At 39.5% G+C, this 23,786-nt stretch overlaps 1 protein-coding gene across 2 annotated transcripts in view; it reads right to left on the reverse strand.

Moving 5' to 3' along the window:
• ETFA (electron-transfer-flavoprotein, alpha polypeptide) overlaps positions 1-23,786 on the reverse strand; it is a 101,807-nt gene that overhangs the window by 47,287 nt on the left and 30,734 nt on the right. Inside the window, exon 8 of one of the 2 annotated variants that reach the window (XM_011932820.1) lies at positions 15,615-15,697. In XM_011932820.1, the coding sequence (XP_011788210.1) occupies positions 15,615-15,697 (83 nt within the window). Of the gene's footprint in view, positions 1-4,298; positions 4,423-15,614; positions 15,698-23,786 lie in introns of those variants that run through there. The other variant, XM_011932821.1, reaches the window with a different exon arrangement.

Below are 23,786 nucleotides of genomic sequence, written 5' to 3' on the forward strand. Positions count from 1 at the left end.
GTAGGTATTATAACCTACGCTCAAGGATGTAAAGTGAAATACCTGTAATGGTCAAATAGATAAGAAATTAGAGAAATAAAAATTTTAAAAACAACCAAATGCAAATCTCAAACTAACAAATATAAAGCCTAGAATAAGAAAGTCCCTGGATAGGTTTAAAAGCACATTAAAATTATACAAGAGTCAGTGGCCCTGAAAATGGACCAAAAGAAATGATCCAAGCTATAGGGTAGAGAGAAAAAACAGGAAATAGAATCAACAGAACTCCAGCAATCGGGGAAAGAACATCAGGATATCTAAAACGTGTGTAACTAGAGTCCCAGAACAAAACTGAGAAAAAAAAAATGAAGCAGAAAAAACAGTAACATAAAACATCCCAAATGTGGTAAAGGGTATAGATTTATAGATTTAAGAAGCTTGCTATCTGAAGCAGGATAAATACAAAAAGACACACTCCTAGGTATATAATAATTAAACTTTTTTTTTCTTTTTGTGGGGGGGATGGAGTCTCACTCTGTCGCCCAGGCTGGAGTGCAGTGGTGCAATCTCAGCTCACTGCAAGCTCCACCTCCCAGGTTCACGCCATTCTCCTGCCTCAACCTCCTGAGTAGCTGGGACTACAGGTGCCTGCCACCATGCCCAGCTAATATTTTGTATTTTTAGTACAGACGGGATTTCACCATGTTAGCCAGTATGGTCTCGATCTCCTGACCTCATGATCTGCCTGCCTCGGCCTCCCAAAGTGCTGGGATTACAGGCGTGAGGTACCACACCCATCCTACCATAATCAAACTTCTAAAGATCTACGATAAAGATAAAATCTTGAAAGCAACAACAAAAAAACACACAGAGCAACAATACAAACAATGGTTGAGCTCTCATTAGAAATAATGAAGACCAGAAGACAATGGAACTCAAAGTGCCGGGGGGAACGCTACCTGAAATTCTATACCTAAGAATAGATGCGTCAGGATGGCCCAGTAGGCAAAAGACTCAAGCTATATAAAAAAAAAAAAAAAAAAAAAAAACTTTCAAGAATGCAAGTGTAGCCAGGTGCAGTGGCTCACACCTATAATCCCAGCACTTTTGGGAGGTCAAGGAGAGTGGATCACTTCAGCTCAGGAGTTTGAGACCAGCCTAGACAACATGGTAAAATCCCATCTCTACCAAAAATACAAAAAATTAGCCAGGTGTAGTAGCACACACCTGAAGTCCCAGCTACTGAGGAGGCTGAGGTGGGAGGGCTGCTTGAGCTTGAGAGGTGGAGGTTGCAGTAAGCCAAGATAGCACCACTGTGCTCCAACCTGGGTGACAGAGCAAGACCTCAACTAAAAAAAAAATATATATATATATATGAAAGTATAATAAATATATTTTCAGACTGATGAAAACAGAACATACCAGTTCTGTTTTGTTTCAAACAACCAGTTTTGTTTTTGATTTCAACAGAAATCATACCAGTACTACAAAACATAAAGGACATGAAATGACCTAAGAAGGAAACTCAAGTCTTCAGATGGAACAAAGGCTACCAGAAATGGTAAATATATGGGGGTAATTTTTTGGGGGGTAGGGGGTGGGGACAGAGCCTCACTCTGGCACCTAGGCTGGAGTGCAGTGGCTCAATCTTGGCTCACTGCAACCTCTGCCTCTCAAGCTTAAGCGATTCCTCCACCTCAGCCTCCCAAGTAGCTGGGACTACAGGTGCACACCACTATGGCTGGCTAATTTTTGTATTTTTTTTGTAGAGACGGGGTTTCCCTGTGTTGCCCAGGCTGGTCTCTAACTCTTGGGCTCAAACAGTCTACCTGCCTCAGCCTTCTAAAACACTGGGATTACAGGCATGAGCCATCATGCCCAGCAGAGAGTAAATTTTTATTAAAGTGTGTCTTCTTTCATATTTTAATTTCTTTAAAATATACATGAATGCCTAACATAAAAATTATGGTGTTGTACTGTGAGGTATAATACAGATGACAAGTAGAGCATGAAGGTGAGAAATAAATGGAACCACAGTTGACCATGGATTTGAAATGGGCAAGTCCACTTATCTGCAGCTTTTCTTCTGTCTCTGCCACCCCTGAGACAGCAAGACCAAGCAACCCTCTTCCTCCTCAGCTTACTCAACATAAAGACAATGAGGATGAAGACCTTTATGATGATCCACATCCACTTAATGAACAGTAAATATATTTTCTCTTCCTTATAATCTTCTTAGTAACATTTTCTTTTCTCTAGCTTATTTTAACATAAAAACACAATATATAATATATATAACATACAAAATGTGTGTTATAATCAACTGTTTATGTTATTGGCAAGGTTTCTGGTCAACAGCTATTAGTTGTTAAATTCAGGGGCAGTCAAAAGTTATACACAGATTTTCAACTGCATAGTGGGTCATTGGCCCTAACCCCCATGTTGTTCAAGGGTCAATTGCATATGGTTCCAACATTTTACATGAATTAGTACAATATTAACTCTCTGTAGACCATGAAGTTAAATGTGTTGTAATCCCAATAGAAATAACTAAAAAACAAAATAATGCAAAGAGGTATAGTTAAAAATCCAATAAAAGAATTTAAAATATTCAACTGGTCCAAAATAGGGCAGAACAGGAGAAGCAGAGAAACAGAACAAAACAAAGTGAGTATACAAACAAAAACAGATGGGATTAACAGGATACAAACAGCAAAATGACAACTAAACCCAACTGCAAAAATTATTATGAATGATCACTTCCCACCAAGATGTAGTAACAGGAATTGAATGTACCCTTTGCCTGAAATAGCTAAAACACTGGACAAAACTTAAGAAACAATTGCTTTCTGACATTGGATATCAGGCAGCACAGATCCGAAAACCAGGAGAAACAAACAAGATGAGCCCAGTGACTGCCCCAGCCTACCAACTTAAGCAAGTTTCCAGGATACAGTTCATATTTAAAAGCACAATCTGAAAGGATCAAACTGTTTCTAAATAACTTCCATTGCATCCTAGAACAAAGCCATAAAAAAGAATAAAATCACGTTAGCTACAGCAACAGGGATAGAACTGGAGGTCACTATCTTAAGTGAAATAAGCCAGGCACAAAAACAGAAATATCACACCTTCTCACGTATATGTGGAAACTAAAAAATTAGGTCGCGTGGAGGTAGAGTAGAAGGCCAAATAACAGAGATGGGGAAGGGTGAGTGGGAGCATGGGGGAGGATGAAGAGAGATGGGTTAAAGGGTACAAATATACGTTTAGACACAAGGAATAAATCCAGTGTTTGACAGCAGAGTAGGGTGATGTTAGTTGACAAAAATACACTGCACTCAGGTGATGGACATCCTAAATACCCTGACTTTATCATGACACATTATATACATGTAATAAAATTTCACAGGTACTCCATAAATTTGTACAAATTTTTAAAATCTGAAATTTTAAAAATTTAAAGAAATATATATGGGAATACAAAAATATCTAGCATTCAGCAAGGGAGAATTTGCAATGTCTGGCATCTAATAAAAAATTACCAATGCATGCAAAGATGCAGTTAAAGATGATCCATAATGAGAAGAAAAGCTAATTGATACAAATCCCCAAATGACAAGGATGAAAGAATTTGTAAAGAGGGATATTAACAGTTATTTTAAGTATGTCCCAAATGTCCAAGAAGGTAGAGAAAAGATTATAAATGTTAGGTAGCAAAATGGAAGATATAAAATGGTCCAAATCAAACTTCTGGAGATAAAAGCTATAATGGCTGTGATAAAAATAAACTGGAAGGAATTGGACACTGCAGAAAAAAAAAATTTGTGACTTGAAAATACAGCAAAAGAAACTATTCAAAGTGAAATACAAAAAGAAAAAAATAAGAAAAAAATAGACCATTGGTAAGCTGTGGAACAACTTTAGGAGACCTAATTTATGTGCAATTGGAGCAGAAAAGCTATTTGGATTTTTTTTTATTAAATAATAATCAAAAAATTTGCAAATTTGATAAAATTAAAACCCTACAGAACAGGAAATAAGAAGGAAACTACAAGATGTATCATAAGTCAATTGCTTAACAAGTGATAAAGAGAAATTCTTAAAAGCAGTCAGAGAAAAACATAAATGACCTTAAAGCTCCAGCAGAAAAATCAGAGCTGAAGCTGTGTGTGGTGGCTCATGCCTGTAATTCCAGCACTTTTGGAGGCCGAGGCGGGTGGATCACCTCAGGTCGGGAGTTCGACACCAGCCTGACCAAAATGGAGAAACACTGTCTCTACTGAAAATTCAAAATTAACTGGGTGTGGTGGTGCATGCCTGTAATTCCAGCTACTCAGGGGGCTGAAGCAGGAGAATCACTTGAATCCAGGAGGCAGAGGTTACGGTGAGCCGAGATCATGCCATTGCACTCCAGCCTGGGCAACAAGAGCGCAACTCCCTCTCAAACAAACAAAAAAATCAGAGCTGGTCAGAATGGATTAAAAAAGCAAGAATCAACTATACATACCTGTAAGAAACACATTTTAAATATAAAGAAAGATATACACTGAAAAGGACAGAAAAAGATACACTATACAACGAGTAAGCATAAGAAATCTGAAGTGTCTTTATTAATATCAAAGTAGACTTCAAGACAGAGTACTACCAAACATAAAGAGGAAAATTAGATAATAGGAAAATAGAAATAGTCAATTTATCAGGAAGACAGATCAATCAATCATGAATGTCCCAATATGAGAGTTTCAAAATATATCAAGCCAAAACTGACAAAACTAAAGTGAGAAACCGATAAAACCACAATCATAGTTTTTAATACCTTTTCCCAGTAAGTGACAGAACAACTAGATCAAAAAATTTGGTAAGGGCATAAAAGATGCAGAGTAGGAGTTAGCAAACTTTATCTCTACAGGGTTAGATAATAAATATTTTTGGTTTTGTCAGCTATAAAGTCTCTGTTGTTAACCACTCAATTTTTCTTTTGTAAAGCAAAAGCAGACATAGACAAAGAAGTATATGAATGAGGGTGGGCGTGGTGGCTCATGCCTGTAATCCCAGCACTTTGGGAGGCCGAGGTGGCCAGATTGCCTGAGTTCAGGAGTTTGAGACCAGCCTGGTCAACATGGTGAAACCCTGTCTCTACTAAAATACAAAAAATTAGCCGGGCATGGTAGTGTGCACCCATAGTACCAGCTACTCAGGAGGCTGAGACATGAGAATTGCTTGAACCCAGGAGGCAGAGGTTGCAGTGAGCTGAGATCGCAGCACTGCACTCCAGCATGGGTGACACAGCGAGACTCCATCTCAAAAAAAGAAAAAAGGCTGGCGCGGTGGCTCAAGCCTGTGATCCCAGCACTTTGGGAGGCCGAGATGGGCGGATCATGAGGTCAGGAGATCAAGACCATCCTGGCTAACACGGTGAAACCCCATCTCTACTAAATAATACAAAAAACTAGCCGGGCGAGGCGGCAGGCACCTGTAGTCCCAGCTACTCGGGAGGCTGAGGCAGGAGAATGGCGTAAACCCAGGAGGCGGAGCTTGCAGTGAGCTCAGATCAGGCCACTGCACTCCAGGAGGCCTGGGCGCGAGACTCCGTCTCAAAAAAAAAAAAAAAAAAAAAAAAAAAAAAAAAAAAAAAAAAAAAAAAAAAAGAAAAAGAAAAAGAAAAAAAAGGTAGTGTATCAATGAGTATGGCTGTATTCCAATAAAACTTTAAGTACAACAAGCTGCAATCCAGACTCGTCCTGTTACCTAACACTTACAGAACATTACATCCAACAACTACAGAATACATGTTCTTTTCAAATGCAAAAGGTATGTTCACCAAGATAGAGCATATGCTAGATCATAAAATAAGTCTCAATAAATTTTAAGAGTGAACTATTATAAAATATGTTCTCTGACCACAATGAAATTAAATTAGAAACCAACAACAGAAAGACACCTGGGAAAAAACACACAAATATCTAGAAATAAAACATTTCTAAATTAGAAAATATTTTGAAAAGAAAGATGAAACTGTACCAAAAGCTGTGGGCTGCAGCTAAAGTACTGTGAGGAAAATTTATAGCTTTAATATTTATATTTTAAAATATGACAAATACAAAATTAGTAAAGTTCTACCTTAAAAGCCAGGTAAGCCCAAAGTAATTAGAAGAAAGAAAATAAAGAGCAAAAATCAATAAAATGAAAAAGAGACAACAGAAAAAATAAAGCCAAAAGTTCGTTCATTGTTGGTGCAGTTGCTCTGGAAAACAGTTTGGCAGTTCCTCTAAACCAGGGTGTCCAATCTTTTGGCTTTCCTGGGCCACATGGAAGTAGTAGTCTTGGAATACATAAAATACACTAACACTAACGATAACTGATGAGCAAAAAAAAAACAAAAAACAGAAAAAAAACTCATAATGTTTTAAGAAAGTTTATGAATTTGTGTTGGGCTACATTCAAAGCCATCCTGGGCTGTGGTTTGGACAAGTTGCTCTAAAGGTTGAACACAGAGTTACCATGTGACCCAGCAATTTCACTCCTAGGTATATACATAAGAGAAATGAAAACGTAAGTCCACACAAAAACTTGTATGCAAGAGTTCATAGCAGCATTATTCATAATAGTTAAGAAGTAAAAACACCCAAATGTCCATCAAATGATGAATGGATAAATAAAATGTGGTATACAATGGAATACTATTCAACAATAAGAAGAAGTGCTTTGATATAAATGAACCTTGAAAACATCATGCTAATGAAAGAAATTAGTCACAAAAGACCAAATATTATATGATTCCATTTATATAAAATGTCTAGAATAGGCAAATCTATAGAGACAAAGATTAGCAATTGCCTAGGACTAGGGGAGTTGGGAAGAAAATAAGTATGGGGTTCCTTTCACGGGTGATGAAAAAAATATTCTAAAAGTGATTGAGGTAAAGACTGTACAACTCTGTGAACACCCTAAAAGCCATTGAGTTAAACACTTCAAACACTATGCATTGTATGGTATGTAAATTATATTTCAATAAAACTCCACCTCCCAAAGTGCTGGGACTATAGGCATGAGCCACTGTGCCCAGCCAAAGCTATTATTTTTGAAAGTTGGATCACTGAAAACATTTTTTAAAATTTTTATAAACTCCTAGCTAGACTAATGAAGAGGGGAGAACAAAAAAGGAAAAAACACAAACTAGTAAGAAATGAAAGAGGAAGTATCACTCCAGATCTTATATACAATAAAAGAAAAAAGACAACATAAACAACTTCATCTAACACATTTGACAATTTAGAATAAATGGATCAATTAGCAAAACTGACACAAAATACAATGGAAAATCTGAATAGCCCCAAATCTATTAAAGGAGCTGCATTCTTTGTCAAATAGTCCAAGAAAGAAAATGCCAGGCCCATATGGCTGCACTAATGAATTATAACAAACATTTAAGAAAAAAACAAAATACCAACCTTACACAAACTCATTCATAAAATAAAGCAGGAAGAAACATCTTCCAACCATTTTATGACGCTAGCATAATGCTGACACCAAAACTCCAGTTAATTTTTTTAAAAAGACAATTACAGCACATCCTGATAAAGACAGATTCAAAAATTCTTAACACAGTATCAGCAAATCAAAATCAGCTATATATTAAAAGGATAACATGATCAACTACAGTTTATCACAGTAATTCAAGGTAGTTTAACATATGAAAATCAAACAATATAATTCACGATACTAACAGAATAAAGAAAAGTGTTGGGAGAAAAGTTGAGTGTTGGGAGAGAAGCTGAGGTAGGGCTTGCATGTCTGACATAATATAAAAGAGTCTTGGAACATGTCCAGGGTCCAGAGTCTAAAACCCCTCCTGGCCTTTGGAACATGTCTAGACTTGCTGGCTCCTGGCTTCTAGCACTCCCATTATCTCAAGTAGCTATATGTTTCAAAGAAAAATGCTACATCATCACAGCTGTAGCTCATTTGCTTGATAAACCACTTCCTTTCAACCCCCACATCCTTACCACCTGTTTCTTTGTTTGATCACCAATAAATAGTGTGGGCTCCCAGAGCTTGGGGCCTTCACAGCCTCCATACTAGCGTTGGCCCCCTGGTCCCACCTTCTCTCTTGTCTTTTCTCATTCATTTGACTCCACCGGACTTCACAGCCCCCATGGCCAGGTGTTGGGTCTGATCACCCTAACATTTGTGGCACCAACATGGGGCAACAAGTTCAAATTTGGCCGGGCGCAGTGGCTCACGCCTATAATCCCAGCACTTTGGGAGGCTGAGGCGGGCACATCACGAGGTCAGGAGATCAAGACCATTCTGGCTTACACAGTGAAATCCCATCTCTACTAAAAATACAAAAAAATTAGCCAGGCGTGGGGGTGGGCACCTGTAGTCCCAGCAACTCAGGAGGCTGAGGCAGGAGAATGGTGTGAAACCGGAAGGTGGAGCTTGCAGTGAGCCGAGATCACGCCACTGCACTCCAGCCTGGGCGACAAAGCGAGACTCTGTCTCAAAAAAAAAAAAAAAGTTCAAATTTGAAGAGATAATTTAAAAACCTTAAATGATTTCCAAAAATTATTAGGAGACATTAATTGGATTCATGCAACTTTAGGCATTCCTACCTATGCTATGTCTCATCTCTTTCCTACTTTACAAGGTGATTCTAACCTTAACAGTAAATGCTCCCTGTCCAAAGAAGCATTGGAGGAACTTCCATTAATTGAGGAAAAAAATTCAGCAAGCACAAATAGAACAAATTAATCTGATACAGCCATTACAGTTTTTAGTTTTTCCTACTAAGCATTTGCCTACAGGAGTTTATAGTTCAACAGGATGATCTGGTTGAGTGGCTTTTTCTGCCTCACAATACAACCAAAACGCTCAACTCTGTACTTAGAACAAATTGCTTTGCTAGTAGGACAAGCGAGCTGCCCACAACAAAGCCAAGGGGATGTGATCTAAATCAGATTATGGTTTCATTAACAAAACAACAAATTCAACAAGCCTATATTAATTCCCAAGAATGGCAAGTTAATTGGGCCAGTTGGCATTCTTGATAATCATTACCCTAAATCTAAGATATTTCAATTTCTATAATTAACATATTGGATACTGCCTTCTATTACTCAAAAAGCCCCTATTGGAGTGGCCATTACTGTTTTTACTGATGAATCTAGTAATGGAAAAATCCTCATTTGCAGGACCTCAACAAGTTTTTCAAACTGACATTGCTTAAAGAGCTAATCCAACTTTAAAAACTCAAATACAAAAGTAAAAGGGAAGGGACCAGGAATATAAGACACCGCATATGCAATTGCATTTAGCTTTATTAACATTAAAGTTTTTAAATTTACAAAAAGTTCAACCCATGACTGCAGCTGAACAACACCTGACAGGACAAAAGGAAAATAAAAAGGCTGGACAAGATATAGGATGGAGGGATGCACATACAAAGAGCTGGGAAAAAGGAAAGATAATTATATGGGGAAGAGGATTTGCTTGTGTCTCTCCAGGTGACAATCAGGTGCCTACCAAACATCTGAAGATCTATCATGGGCCACAGCATCTAGTGGACCCACCTGTACAGTGCAAATTGAAGGTTTAAGGATTGCTTTTTTTTGCTATACTATTGCACAAGAAGGATAAGCCTTGATTTGCTTTCTCTATGCCTTTTGTTAATCAGAAAAAGCCTTCTTCTCATTACCAATGGTAACATTTACCCCACGGTAATTAACCAAAGAGGGAGAAGCTGTTACAAATGCTTCAGCAATGGCATGCCTCCCAGCTACAGCAAAATAAAAATAAAAATAAAAAAGCCTTTGCTTCTGTTTCAGTAGATTTACTAACGTAGAGGTAAGGGCATGTTTGTATTTTTGCAGGAGATGAACACACCATGTGGGTGCCCTCAAGATGTGTATGACCATGGAACAGGAGACTAGAGGGACCCATGGATCCCAACCATGGACCAGGTTCCCCCAGTATGAGCCATAAGCCAGTTGAATCTGAATACAAAGATGGAACAAGGACCAACCAGAGTCATGCTGACATCAACCCCCATAACATGGGACAGATCAAGAAAACCACACAGGAAGCTGACAAACTGCTGGAGTGCCAGGGTTTTACCTTTTGCTGGGATTCAGAGGTACAATAGATGCTTAACGGACCAATGTTTTCTGACTGAATTCCTCTCTACCCTAAATACAAAAGACCCTAATAGGTAGGCAGGAATATCATTGCCCCTATTCAGCATGAAGAAGTTACAGAAGACAGACCTCCATCCTTCTGCAACCCTTAGAATTAAGGGTCCCCTTATAAAAGGGAAAGGGGAAATATGTAAGAAGCATTCAAACTAGAGCAACTCCATTTTGAGTAAGGGCTAAAAAAATGAAGCTGGATCACCAAGTGGCAATTAAGGGCTGCACAGCCTGCAACTGCCTTGCTCAATTAATTCAAAAACAAAAAGAGGACCTTTTGGATTCAAAGTTGTGTTATGTTACTCTTAAATGCCATCTGGAGGACAGAGATGAAAATCTCACCCTCGATACCGTAAAACTGTAAGACCAGGTTTTTGAAGCCTTTCAGGCTCACTTGAATCTGCTCCCTGCAACTGATATTTTCAACAAGATAGCTGATGGGTTGTCTACAATCAATCCTCTTAAATGGATTAAGGCCATTGGAAGCTCTACACTTGCAGATTTTGTTCCAATAATTATGTGCTTGTGCTGTCTCCTTTTAGTCTGCAGAAGCCACCACTGGAAAGAAAGCCACCCTCAAGAACAAGCAATGATAGCTGTGGTGGTTTTACAAAAAAGAAAAGGGGGGCATGTTGGGAGAAAAGTTGAGTGTTGGGAGAGAAGCTGAGGCAGGGCTTGCATGTCTGACATAATATAAAAAAGTCTTGGAATATGTCTGGGGTCCAGGGTCTAAAATACCTTGTGGCCTTGGGAACGTGTCTAAACTTGCTGGCTCCTTGCTTCTAGCACACCCATTATCTCAAGTAGCCATATGTTTCAAAGAAAATGCTGAACCATCACAGCTATAGCTCATTCGCTTGATACATCGCTTCCTTTCAACCCCTACATCCTCACCACCTGTTCCGTTGTTCGATCACCAATAAATAGCATGGGCTCCCAGAGCTTGGGGCCTTGGCAGCCTCCATGCTAGCACTGGCCCCCTGTTCCCACGTTCTCTCTTAACCTGTCTTTTCTCATTCCTTTGACTCTGCCGGACTTCATAGCCCCCACGGCCTGGTGTTGGGTCTGATCACCCCAACAAAAAGCTATCCAATCATCTCAACAGATGCAGAAAACATCTGACAAAATTCAACACATTCATAAAACTCTCAGCAAATTAGAAACAAAGGAATTTCCTCAATTTGATACCATTAAGAAAATAAATAGGTAAGCCATGGACTGGGAAAAAATATTTGTAAAACCCATATCTAACAAAAAACTTGTAAATGAATATATAAAATGTGTCAACTCAATAATGAAAACAAGCAATTCAATTAAAAAAAGGGGCAAAAGATTTGAACAGGCACTTCATAAGGAAGATGTTTAAAGGGCCAATAATACAACAGTGCTCATCATCATTAGATGAGCATTAGATTAATTGCAGGGAAATGCAAATTAGAACCAATAACATCCATCAAAATGTATAAAACACCAAATGGTGAAAATGAGGAGCAACTAGAACCCACATACATAGTTGGTACGAGTGTAAAATTGTGCAGCCACCTTGGGAAACAGCTACCTAGACAGATATGCCAGAGTCCAAGTAGGGTGGGGAGGGTATCTATACAGGAAGACTGTTCGGTTCCAGGTGCTGGAGCTCAAGTGAGGCAAAGAGGGCGTCTGTGCAGGGTAGAGTACTGGCAGGGTCTAGGTTTCTCACCATAGGAGAAAGGCATATACAAATAGGAAAAGGGAGAAAACCAGAATTAACCCTGTGGTATGAGACCAGAATTGGAGATATCAGTAGACACAGTTTCCAACATATACAACTCATATAGAAATAAAATGTAAATGTGTTTGTATACGTATATAAATATATATATGCATATATTTGCCTAGACATACACATGCCCACACACATTCTCTAGCTTTTTTCACTGAGATGTCATGGGAGCATCTAGCATTGAGACATTGGCTTCTAAATACTTTTCTTCAGCAAAAGGATCCAGGATTCCTTGGAGAAATGACTGGTTCCAGAGATGGGATAGGAAAAATACAAAATGAGCCTGGAACATCTTGTCTTCAGGAAGTAAAAAAGGATTCAAAGAATGATGAGAACACGTCAAAAAGACACAGAGGGTCTCTCACTAGCCAAACATGGGACGATTCGTACATCAATAATAATGACAACCATAGATTTTTGCCCATTGAATAAAATAGGTACCATAAGTCCATACTGATATAAATAAATGAATAAATCAAAAGTTTATGGCCGGGCATGGTGGCTCACGCCTGTAATCCTAGCACTTTGGGAAGCCAAGGTGGATCACTTGAGGCCAGGGGTTCCAGAGCAGCCTGGCCAACATGGCAAAACCCAGTCTCTACTAAAAATACAAAAATTAGTTGGGTGGGTTGGTGCATGCCTGTAATCCAAGGTACACAGGAGGCTGAGACATGAGAATCATTTGCACCCTGGAGGCAGAGGTTCCAGTGAGTCGAGATCACACCACTGCACTTCAGCCTTGGCGACAGAGAGAGACTGTCTCAAAAAAAAAAAAAAAAAAAGTTTGAGGAAAACTGGGATATTTACATCATTTCAAAGTACCTCCACATAAAATATGTATTACAATAGGAAAAGTAACTTTACCATGGAGAAGTTGGCACATACTGTCTTAATCAAAGTGAAAACCATTAATGAAAGATCAAATGAAATTGTATACCATCTGATAGGATGAGGTATCACTTCTGTGATATTCCTGTTCAAGATATATAACATAAATTGAAGACATTAGACAAATCCAAATTGAGGGACATTCTATAAAACAGCTGTCTGGTAATCTTCACAGTTCCCTCATGAAGTGAAGGTAAGACTGTGGAACCATTAATATTTAAGATTGAAGGACACATGACAGTTAAAATGTAACATGTGACTCTGCACTATATCCTTTTGCTATAAAGGACATTTTTGGAATAATAGGCAAAACCTGAATGTCAGGGTCTGATATTTAAATGGTATTATGTATCAATGTTGATATGCTAATTTAAAAAGTTGTATTGTGGTTATTAGGAGAATGTGCTATATAACATATTTGGGGATGGTCACAGCAACCTACTCAAATGGCCCATAAAAATAAAGGTTTTTTGTTCTGTAAGTTTTCTGCAAATTTGAGATACAGTTTCCAAAAACAGTTTCAGATCCTTAACAAAATGTACATACATAAATTATGTGTGTATATGTATATATGTACACACGTGTGTATATATGTATGCACATATATATGCAAACACATATGTGTATATGTGTGTGTATATATATACATACATACACATATACATATATACAACACACACACCCGAGATAATGAATCAAAATTCTCTCGGAGGCTGTATAGTTTATGTCAAAGTCTTCAAAGCATTTAATACATTTCCTTACGGAAAAAAATTGCAATGGTTCTATATCCGTAAGAGTAATACTGAATAATGCTGATTGTATGCCATTTATTTTCAATATAGGAAAGGATACCACCAGCCACTCCCTGCCACTCTTCTATTTGATAACTACAAACGCTCTCTGTCAGTCAAAATAAGTCTCTGTCACTTCAGTGTATATCTTTGAATTTCCTCTTTTTTTGGGAGGGGGGGGCACAGTCTTGCTCTTGTCGCCCAGGCTGGAGTGCAGTGGCACAATCTTGGCTCGCTGCAACCTCCGCCTCCTGGGTTCAAACAACTCTCCTGCTTCAACCCCCCCAGTAGCTGGGAGTACAGGCACGTGCGACCACGCCCGGCTAATTTTTTTGTAGTTTTAGTACAGACAGGGTTTCACCATGTTAGCCAGGATGATCTCAATCTCCTGACCTCATGATCCGGCCACCTCAGCCTCCCAAAGTGCTGGGATTACAGGCATGAGCCACCGTGCCCAGCCTGAATTTCTTGTAGACATATTTTTGGTTAAGAAGGTTGTGAATCTGCTGATCTTTTATGAAATCAGGCCTACAGATGTCTACTCATGTAAAATTGAAAGATTTCCACAAATAATGTGTGTGCCAGTCGGGCATGGTGGCACATACCTGTAGTCCCAGCCACTCAAGAGGCTGAGGTGGGAGGATTAATTGAGGCTAGGAGTTAAGAGGCTGTGGTGTGTTATGATAATGCCTGTGACCAACCCCTGCACTCCAGCCCAGGTAACACAGCAACACCTTGTCTCTTAAAATACATATGCATATGCATGTGTGCTAGAGCTCATTAAATGTCAAGGAAGGCTCAAGCTCATCCGCTCAATAAATCCACTCTCACAGCCTAATTCAGTATGACAAGCAAACAGGCCACATGATCATGTGACTTAATTTATGAGTAGTTCTAGTATGTATTTAAAGCTTTAAATCTTCTTTTCTGACTTCAAGTAAGTTGAATAACACAAAATGTATTAACCATAAGAAGAAAGACTGGTACATTAGACTATCAAAATTAGAAATCTCCACTCATCAAAAGAAAATGAATGGGAAGCTCTAGCATGGGAAAAATACAACACACATCTGACAAAGAATTTTTATGTAGGTTATATAAAAAACTCCTACAAAGAGAAGATAAAAAGAACTCATGTTTTAAACAGGCAAAAGACTTGAACAAATACTTCAAAACAAGCTTCAAAAATAAGCCTTGAAAATGTTGACTACAGTATCTTAAAATTGTGAATGAATATCTCATAGAATAAAGCACTGGGATGTAAGATTTTTTTTTAATGGACAAGACTACATATTGTTTTGAAATATATAAAAAACATGTTTTCGTGCATACTATACAAGTTTAAACTGGCTGAGACTCCTATTCACTGAAAATCTGCATCACCTAAGAAATATAAACAGTCATTATCAACTGTTAGTGATTCAACTTTGAGACCAAAATTTCCTGCTCTTCCTTTTTAAGTTTTAGATAGGCTTAACTGAAGAATATTCTAGTATCACTTATCTATGTAAAACAGAATTTTCTGGAATTCATACTATAAGACAAAATACAGAAATAAACTTGGTGTTCAGGAAGATGTAAGACTAAAACTGTCATTCACAGCTCCCAATTTCAAAATTCTGTGTTCATTAAAATAGGTTCATTGTTCTCACCGAATTTATAATCTCTAAAGGCTTTGCGGCAAATAAATGCTATCAATGTGAACTTACAAATTTGAGTTGATAAAATGCTGCTTTTATCAATGTTTTATTTGATATGACTTAATTTGATAAAATGTTCCACTGCTTTAAAATACTTGAAAAATAAGCTGGATTTAAGAACTGCTAGGCATTTTACCGAGACCAAGAACTACACAGACCTTGTGAAAATGACATATTCACCATGATACTGGCTAACTGCTCAGGAACACTGAGTAAGATAAATCACTGAGATCACTGTTCAACAAATACATACAGTACTTATCCCTATAACATTTGGCACAGCATATTTTATTGCAACACTTACCGGTGCTACTATTTTTCCTGTCTGTCCAACTTGCATGTCATTGGGAACAAAGCCAGCATCAACAGCAGCACGGGAAGCACCAACTAAGGGGAAAAAATATTTGTCACTTTTTTCAAGCTCTACTATTCAGCTAGTTAGGATATTCCCTGATAACTGTAAACAAAGACATTGATTTAGAATTCTAAGTATTAGTATATTTTATACAGAAAACTTCAAGGAAAAACTTCTTTTTACACCCAAGTATTTCAGATTTTAATTTGGGCTTAACTCTTCTGCATGCTTTATCAAAAAGGCATTCATAAACTTTACACTATAATGTTTAGAATGTCATTATATAATGCTCCTTTAAGTAACAACTTCACAAGTTTTGAAGAAAGGTCTTACAATATTACCTCTTGTAATACTATAAAGAGAAGATACTGGATAAAGAGTTACAAATAACAAGATGAAGGTTTAACCAATATTTGCTATCAAATTAATAAATAAAATTTAACTGGCTTTCTATTTTCATTCAACAGGAGTCAACAATGAGCCCTATACTTGGAGTAAAACTCTTTGGAGTAAAACTACTTGGAGTAAAACCCCTTCCCCAGCAGGAGTCAAGAATGAGCCTCAGGCCTCTTCATCTCAAGCTGAAAAGGACAGAGGGAGCCATAGACAATACAACTGACCACCTCCAAACACGCACAGCCTCACCACCACTATCTTGAGTCAGCCAGGACTAATTACACCCTGCCCTTCATTTATGTCTGTCCCCACAAGTCCCAAACTCAAAGGTTATCCTTCATAACCTATACACTGATCCCCATAATGCTCTGCATGCTCCCTAACCTGCACCCACCTCCCACATTCCTGACCCTTACACTGTGATTTCTGGAATACAGAGCCCAATATCAGCAAAACTTAAGTTATATTAAGTTTTATTGAAATGTAAGTTTTAGAACTTAAAACTTTAAGTTTATTAAAACTCAGGTTTTGGCTGGGCGTGGTGGCTCAAGCCTGTAATCCCAGCACTTTGGGAGGCCGAGACGGGCAGATCACGAGGTCAGGAGATAGAGACCATCCTGGCTAACACGGTGAAACCCCGTCTCTACTAAAAAATACAAAAAACTAGCCGGGCAACGTGGCAGGCACCTGTAGTCCCAGCTACTTGGGAGGCTGAGGCAGGAGAATGGCGTAAACCTGGGAGGCGGAGCTTGCAGTGAGCTGAGATCCGGCCACTGCACTCCAGCCTGGGCGACAGAGCGAGACTCCGTCTCAAAAAAAAAAAAAAAAAAAAAACTCAGGTTTTATTTACCTAATAAAACTTAACTTTAAATTGGCTCCATCTGAAATTAATATAGCTATTCCTGCTTTCTTTCAATTAGCACCACCATGGTATATCTCTCTACACTCATTTACTTTATATGTATATGTATTTTTATATTTAAAGTGGGTTTCTTGTAGACACCATATAGTTGGGTCTTACTTTTTCATCCACTATGACAATCTTTATCGTTAATTGGTGCATTTACACTACTGATGTTGAAAGTAATGATTGACATAGTTGGATTAATATCTACCATATTTGTAACGGCTATTTGTTGCCCTTCTTTTTTCCTATTTTTGTCTTCCACCAACTGAGCATTTTAAATAATTCCATTTTATCTCTTTTCTTAGCTATTAGTTGTATTTTTGTTTTACTTTAGTGGTGGTCCTAGAGTTTGCAATATTCATTTACAACTAATCCAAGTCCACTTTCAAATAACACTTTACTACTTCACAGGTGGTACAAATACCATTAAATAACAAGATAATCCTAATCCCTATCTCCTGTTTCTTACATTGTGATTCATTTCACTTATATATGAGCACATAAGTAATTGTAATACACGAGCATATGTAATTGAATACAATGTTATTATTTTAAACGAACTGTTACCTATTAGATCAATTAAGAAAAATAAAACTTATTTTACCTTCACTCATTCCCTCTTCAATGCTCTCACTTGCTTTATATACATCAGAGTTTTTGACCTCTACCATGTCCTTCTCTCTAGAAGAACTTTTAACATTTCTTGCAAGTCTACGACATATTCTGCCAATTTTTGTCTGAGAAAGTCTTTATTTCTCTTTCATTTTTAAAGGATAATTTCACAGGGTATAAAATCCTATGTTGGTGGGTGTTTTCTCTCAGCACTTTAAACATTTTACTACACTCTCTTCTTGCTTGCATGGTTTCTGAAAAGAGATCGGATGTAATTATTATCTTTGCTCTTTATAGGTATGGTGGATTTTTCCCTGTGGCTTCTTTCAGTATTTGTTCTTTATTTTTGATTTTCTGTAGTTTGCAAATGACAGGCGTAGGTGAAGTTCTTCTGGCATTTATATTTGGTGTTCTCTGAGCTTCCTAGATCTGTGGATTGGTATCTGACATTAACGTGGGGAAATCCTCAGTCAGATATTGCTTCTGCTCCTTTCTCTCCTCTTCTAGTATTCCCATTACACGTTATACTCTTAGTAGCTGTTCCACAATTGTTAGATACTACAGTTCAGGTTTTTTGTTTTTTTTCTTCTTCTTCTGGTTCTTTTTCTCTTCATTTTTCAGTTCTGGAGGTTTCTACTGAGATCCTAGAGCTCAGAGATTCTTTCCTCAGCCATATCCAGTCTACTAAGAAGTCCTTAAAAGGTATTCTTCATTTCTGCTACAATGTTTTTTATCTCCAGCATTTCTGTTACTTTCTTGGATTTCTAGCCCTCTGCTTATATTGCACATCTTACTTGCTCTTTATTCATTAGAGACCTTAGCATACTAATCCCAGTTTTAAATTTCCAGTCTGATTATTCTAGCTGAGTCTGGTTCTGATGCTTTCTCTGTCTCTTCAAACTGTCTTTTACGTTTTAGTATATCTCGCAATATTTTCTTGATAGCCCAACATGAGATACATGGGTAAAAGGAAGAGCTATCATTAAGCCTTTATTACATGGTGGTAAGGTGCTGGGGGAAAGGAAGCATTCTACAGTCCTATGTTGAGGTCTTGGTCTTTTACTAAGACCATACCTCAATAAGACCATATTGAGACTGAACTTTAGACATGCTTCTCAGTTCCTCTCTCTCCCTTAGGTGGGACAGGATGGCTAGAATGGCTGAAGTTGAGTATTTACTTTTCCTCAGGTCAGTTAGGCTCTGATAAAGCCCCCAGGAAATTAATGTCTGGTTAAACAGTTCCTCCTGAAGGAGGTCAGACCTTGCTAAGAAGAGCAGAATGTTCTGGCATATTTTAAAGTGGTTCCCTTTCCCCTCCCCTTATCGGAAGCATGAGGTGATTTTTCTCTAATTTTCACCATGAGGAAGAACTCCTGAAGGTAAAACTCACAAAAATGTTGGGAGCCCACACTGGATACCCCTAGAGTTTTTTGTCAAAAAAACAAAACTCCAGAGTCTCACTCTGTCGCCCAGGCTGGAGAATATTGGCACGATCTTGGCTCACTGCAACCTCCATCTCCAGGGTTCAAGTGATTCTTCTGCCCCAGCCTCCCAAGTAACTGAGACTACAGGTGCATGCTGCCATGCCCAACTAATTTTTGTATTTTTAGTAGAGATGGGGTTTCACCATGTTGGCCAGGCTGGTCTCGAACTCCTGGCCTCAAGTGATCTGCCCACCTCGGCCTCCCAAAGTGCTGGGATTACAGACATGAGCCACCGTGCCCGGCCCACCTGGAGTTTTTAACATGGAACCTCCAGCAATTCATCAACAAGACTTCAGGTTCCCCTACCCCACCACCAGCTCCTGTGGAGGTTGCCACTTTTGGATTTCTGCTCTGGGAAGTTGTGATTATCTGTGTTTGCTTGTTGGTTTCTCCAGTTTGGGGGACAGCAGTTTGCCATGCAACCTCGCTTCTCCTATGGATGTAAGATGAGTTTTGATTCTTCGGTTTGTTCCGTTTTTCACTTGTTAGGACAGAATGGTGACTTCCAAGCTTCTTATATGCCAGACTGGAAACCAAAAGACCTACATTAGTCTTATCTTAATTCCTGGAGATTTCAACACTTGGAGATTTGAACAACTCTCCTCCAGTGAGCCTGCCCACCACTCTACCTCAGCCACACCCATGATCATATCCTAGACATTTTCTTTACCAAGATTGCTCGATACTCTCAATTTTCAGCGTCTTTCTGACCTCCTCTTTCTAGCTGACGTTCACCTCCAACATTCCTCTGATCCCACAGTAATCTACAATTCTATTCACTCTCCCCCACTGTCCTGTTGTTTTTGCCCACTTTAAATTCTATGATCAATCATTCTAATCATTCCTTTGCTATGCCTTCAACTTCCTTACTCTCCTCTTATATCACCACACACTCAGAAAAACCTCCATCTCTGGCTGATTAAGCAACCTTTCCACTTTTTCCATATCTCTTCTCCTGCAGTTCAGCATTACTGGAGAAAAACATCAAATATCCAACCATGTGAAGTATATTTTCCTCTAAATAAATAAGCCTTAATCCCTGGCAGTTATACTAAGTTCCCCTAGTCCTTCCATTAGCCCACTGTTTCCTAAACCATAATTTCATATATTTTCTTCTCTCTTCAAACTTCCTATACCTCTACAGCATCCTCATTCTCAGCTGATGACTTTGCTTCTAATTCACTAAAAAAAATTGAAAGGATCAAAAGAGAATTTCCACATGCACCGAGTAACACATCTACCCACCACCTGCAGCTATGTCCACATTCTCTCTTGTCTACTCAATGACATCACTCCAGTAATTCTGACTTTTCCCTCAGGGGAGAATTACTGGAGTGATGTCCTTGAGTGAAATGAAAAAGTATGTGAAGGGGAAAAAGTATGACTACTTTTCCCTCTCCTGGAGCATTCCCATCAGCACAGAAGCATGTTATTACCTGTCCCAGCTTTATGAAGTCCCTCTGCTGGCCAGACTCCTCTTCTAGCTACCATCCATTTCCCTGCTTCCCTATATAGCAAAATCCCTCAAAAAAGTTATCTATATTCACTGTCTCCAACTCCAGGCCTCCCATTCTATCTCTAAAAACCTTTTCATTAAAATATAACCTACATACAGAAAAAGACAAACGTGCTGCTCCAGAGCATTATCATACAGTGAACACAACCATGTAACCACTACCTATGACTAGCCTTTTTTTATTTTATTTTCTTAGACAGGGTCTTGTTCTGTCACCCAGGCTGGAGTGCAATGGCACAATCACAGCTGGCTGCAGCCTTAACCTCCTGGGCTTAAGTGATTTCTCCTGCTTCAGCTTCCCAAGCAGCTGGGACCACAGGTGCATACCACCATGCCTGGCTCATTTTGATATTGTTTGTAGAGACGGGGTTTTGCCATGTTGCCCAGGCTGGTCACAAACTCCTAGGCTTAAGTAATCCTCCCACTTTGGCCTCCCAAAGTATTGGGATTACAGGTACAAGTCACTGCACCTGGCAGGACTATTCTTTTAAACCCACTCTAATGAGACTTTTGCTTCCATCACTCCACTGAAACTGCTTAAAGTGGCCAATGATGTCTAAGTGGTTCAATCCAATAGTCACTCTTCAGTCTTTACCATCCTTGACCTGTTAGAAGTATGTGTCATAGTTGATCAATTTTTTCCCCCTCAATGAAACACTCCACATGGGTTCCAAAACATAGCCTCTGCCCTGGTTGTCTAGACTAACTTACTACTCCTTTTTGGTCTTCTTTCTCCTTTTCTCTCTTAGCTCTTAACCATACAGTGTTTATGGCTCAGTCTCAGTCCTGAGACTTTTTTTTTTTTTTTTTCCTTAAGAGACAAAGTCTCATTCTGTTGCCCAGGCTGTAATGCAGTAGCTATTCACAGGCGCAGTCATAACACAATACAGCCTCAAACTCCTGGGCTCAAGAGATCCTCCTGCCTTAGCCTCCTAAGTAGTGGGAACTACAGGCTCATACCACTGCACCTAGCCTGGGACCTCTGTTTTATCTATACTCCCTCCCTTGGTAATTTCATCCAGTCTGATGGCTTTCAATATCATCCAAATGAACTGATTCCCAAATACGTATCTCTAGCCCAAACTTCTCCATAGAACTCCACACTCCTATACCAACTGCTTAATTGACATGTCTACTCAGTGTCTGTTATTAGACATCTCAAAAATTAACATGCCCAAAACTGAACTCCTGATCTCTCCCTGGAAACTGCTTCACTCGAGATATTCCTTATCTCAGCTAACTGTAACTCCATCCTACCACTCGCCAGGACAAATACTTTCTCTCATAATCCACATCCAATCTGTCAGGAAATCCTTTGTCTCTACCTTCAAATATGTATCTCAAAACTGACAATTTCTCCCCACATCAACTGCAGCTACCCTGGTCCAAACCATGAGTATCTCTCACCTGATATGGCCTGCTAAATGATCTCTCCATTACTGTACTTACCCCCTACAGCTTATTCTTAAAACTGCAGCCAAAGCGATCCTTTAAAAATGTGTTAGATCATGTCATTCTTCTGCTCAAACCTTGAAATGGCTCCCCGTTTCATTCAGAGAAAAGTAATCTCTTTATAATGTCCTATAAGGCCCTGTGTGATCTGTCTCGTGTTGCCTCCCAGTTTTATCTCTTACTACTTTCTCTTTTGCACTTTCCATTCCAACACTGGCCTTCTTCCTATTCGTCAAATAGGCCAGATGTGTTCCTGCCTTAGACAGGCTCTCTGCACTTTACTGGTTGTTCTGGTCTGGAGCACTCTCCCCTAGATCTCCTCATGGGTCGCTTCCTCACCTCCTTCAAACCTTTGTTCAGGTGTCTTTTTTTTTTTTTTTTTTTTAAGAGTGTCTTTGTCACCCAGGCCGGAGTGCAGTGGCACAATCTTAGCTCACTGCAACCTCCACCTCACAGTTCAAGCGATCCTCCCACCTCAGCCACCTGAGTAGCCAAGACTACAGGTGTGTGCCACCACACCCAGCTAATTTTTGTATTTAGTAGAGGTGGGGTTTCAACATGTGGGCCAGGCTGGTCTTGAACTCCTGACCTCAAGTAATCTGCTCACCTAGCTAATTTTTGTATTTTTAGTAGAGGTGGGGTTTCACCATGTGGGCCAGACTGGTCTTGAACTCCTGGTCTCAACTGATCCACCCATCTTGGCCTCCCAAACTGCTGGGATTCCAGGCAAGAGCCACCACACCCAGCCAAATGTCTCTTTCTCATTAAGGCCAAATCTGGCTACCTTATTTTAAACTTCAATCTTGCCCTCCAATTCTCACCCCCATTACCCATTCTATTAGTCTCCCTAACACGACCCTCTTTTTTTTCTTTTTTTTGAGACAGAGTCTCGCCCTGTTGCCCAGGCTGGGGTGCAGTGACATGATTTCTGCTCACTGCAACCTCTGCCTCCCAGGTTCAAGCGTTTCTCCTGCCTTCGTCTCCCAAGTAGCTGGGACTATAGGCACGCACCACCATGCCCAGCTAAGTTTTGTATCTTTTAGTAGAGACGGGGTTTCTCCACGTTGGCCAGGCTGGTCTCAAACTCCTGACCTCAGGTGACTACAGGAGTAAGCCACCACACCTGGCCCATATTATATTATTTACTAATTTACTGTGCTAAGTGTCTGTAGTAGGCAAGAAAATGGCCCCTCCAAAGATATATTCACATCCTAATCCCCAGAACCTGTGAATATTACCTACGTGGCAGCAGATATGATATAAAGCTAAGGATCTTGAGAGGGAGTTTATCCTGGATTATCTACGTGGGCCCTAAATGCCATTACACGTATCTTTTTTGTTTTTGAGACGGAGTCCCGCTCTGTTACCCAGGCTGGAGTACAGTGGCACAATCTCAGCTCACTGCAACCTCCGCCTTCTGGGTTCAAGGAATTCTCCTGCCTCAGCCTCACAAGTAGCTGGGATTACAGGTGTGTGCCGCCACACCAAACTAATTTTTATATTTTTGGTACAGACGGGGCTTCACCATGTTGGCCAGGCTAATCTCGAACTCTGGACCTCAGGTGATCCGCCCACCTTGGCCTCCCAAAGTGCTGGGATTACAGGCATGAGGCACTGCACCCAGCATGTATCCTTATAAGAGGGACACAGAAGGAGACTGAGGCCGGGCACGGTGGCTCAAGCCTGTAATCCCAGCACTTTGGGAGGCCGAGACGGGTGGATCACGAGGTCAGGAGATCGAGACCATCCTGGCT

The sequence above is a fragment of the Colobus angolensis genome, unplaced genomic scaffold (genome assembly GCF_000951035.1).
Source record: "Colobus angolensis palliatus isolate OR3802 unplaced genomic scaffold, Cang.pa_1.0 Scaffold99, whole genome shotgun sequence".
In the NCBI taxonomy this organism is placed as follows: Eukaryota; Metazoa; Chordata; class Mammalia; order Primates; family Cercopithecidae; genus Colobus; species Colobus angolensis.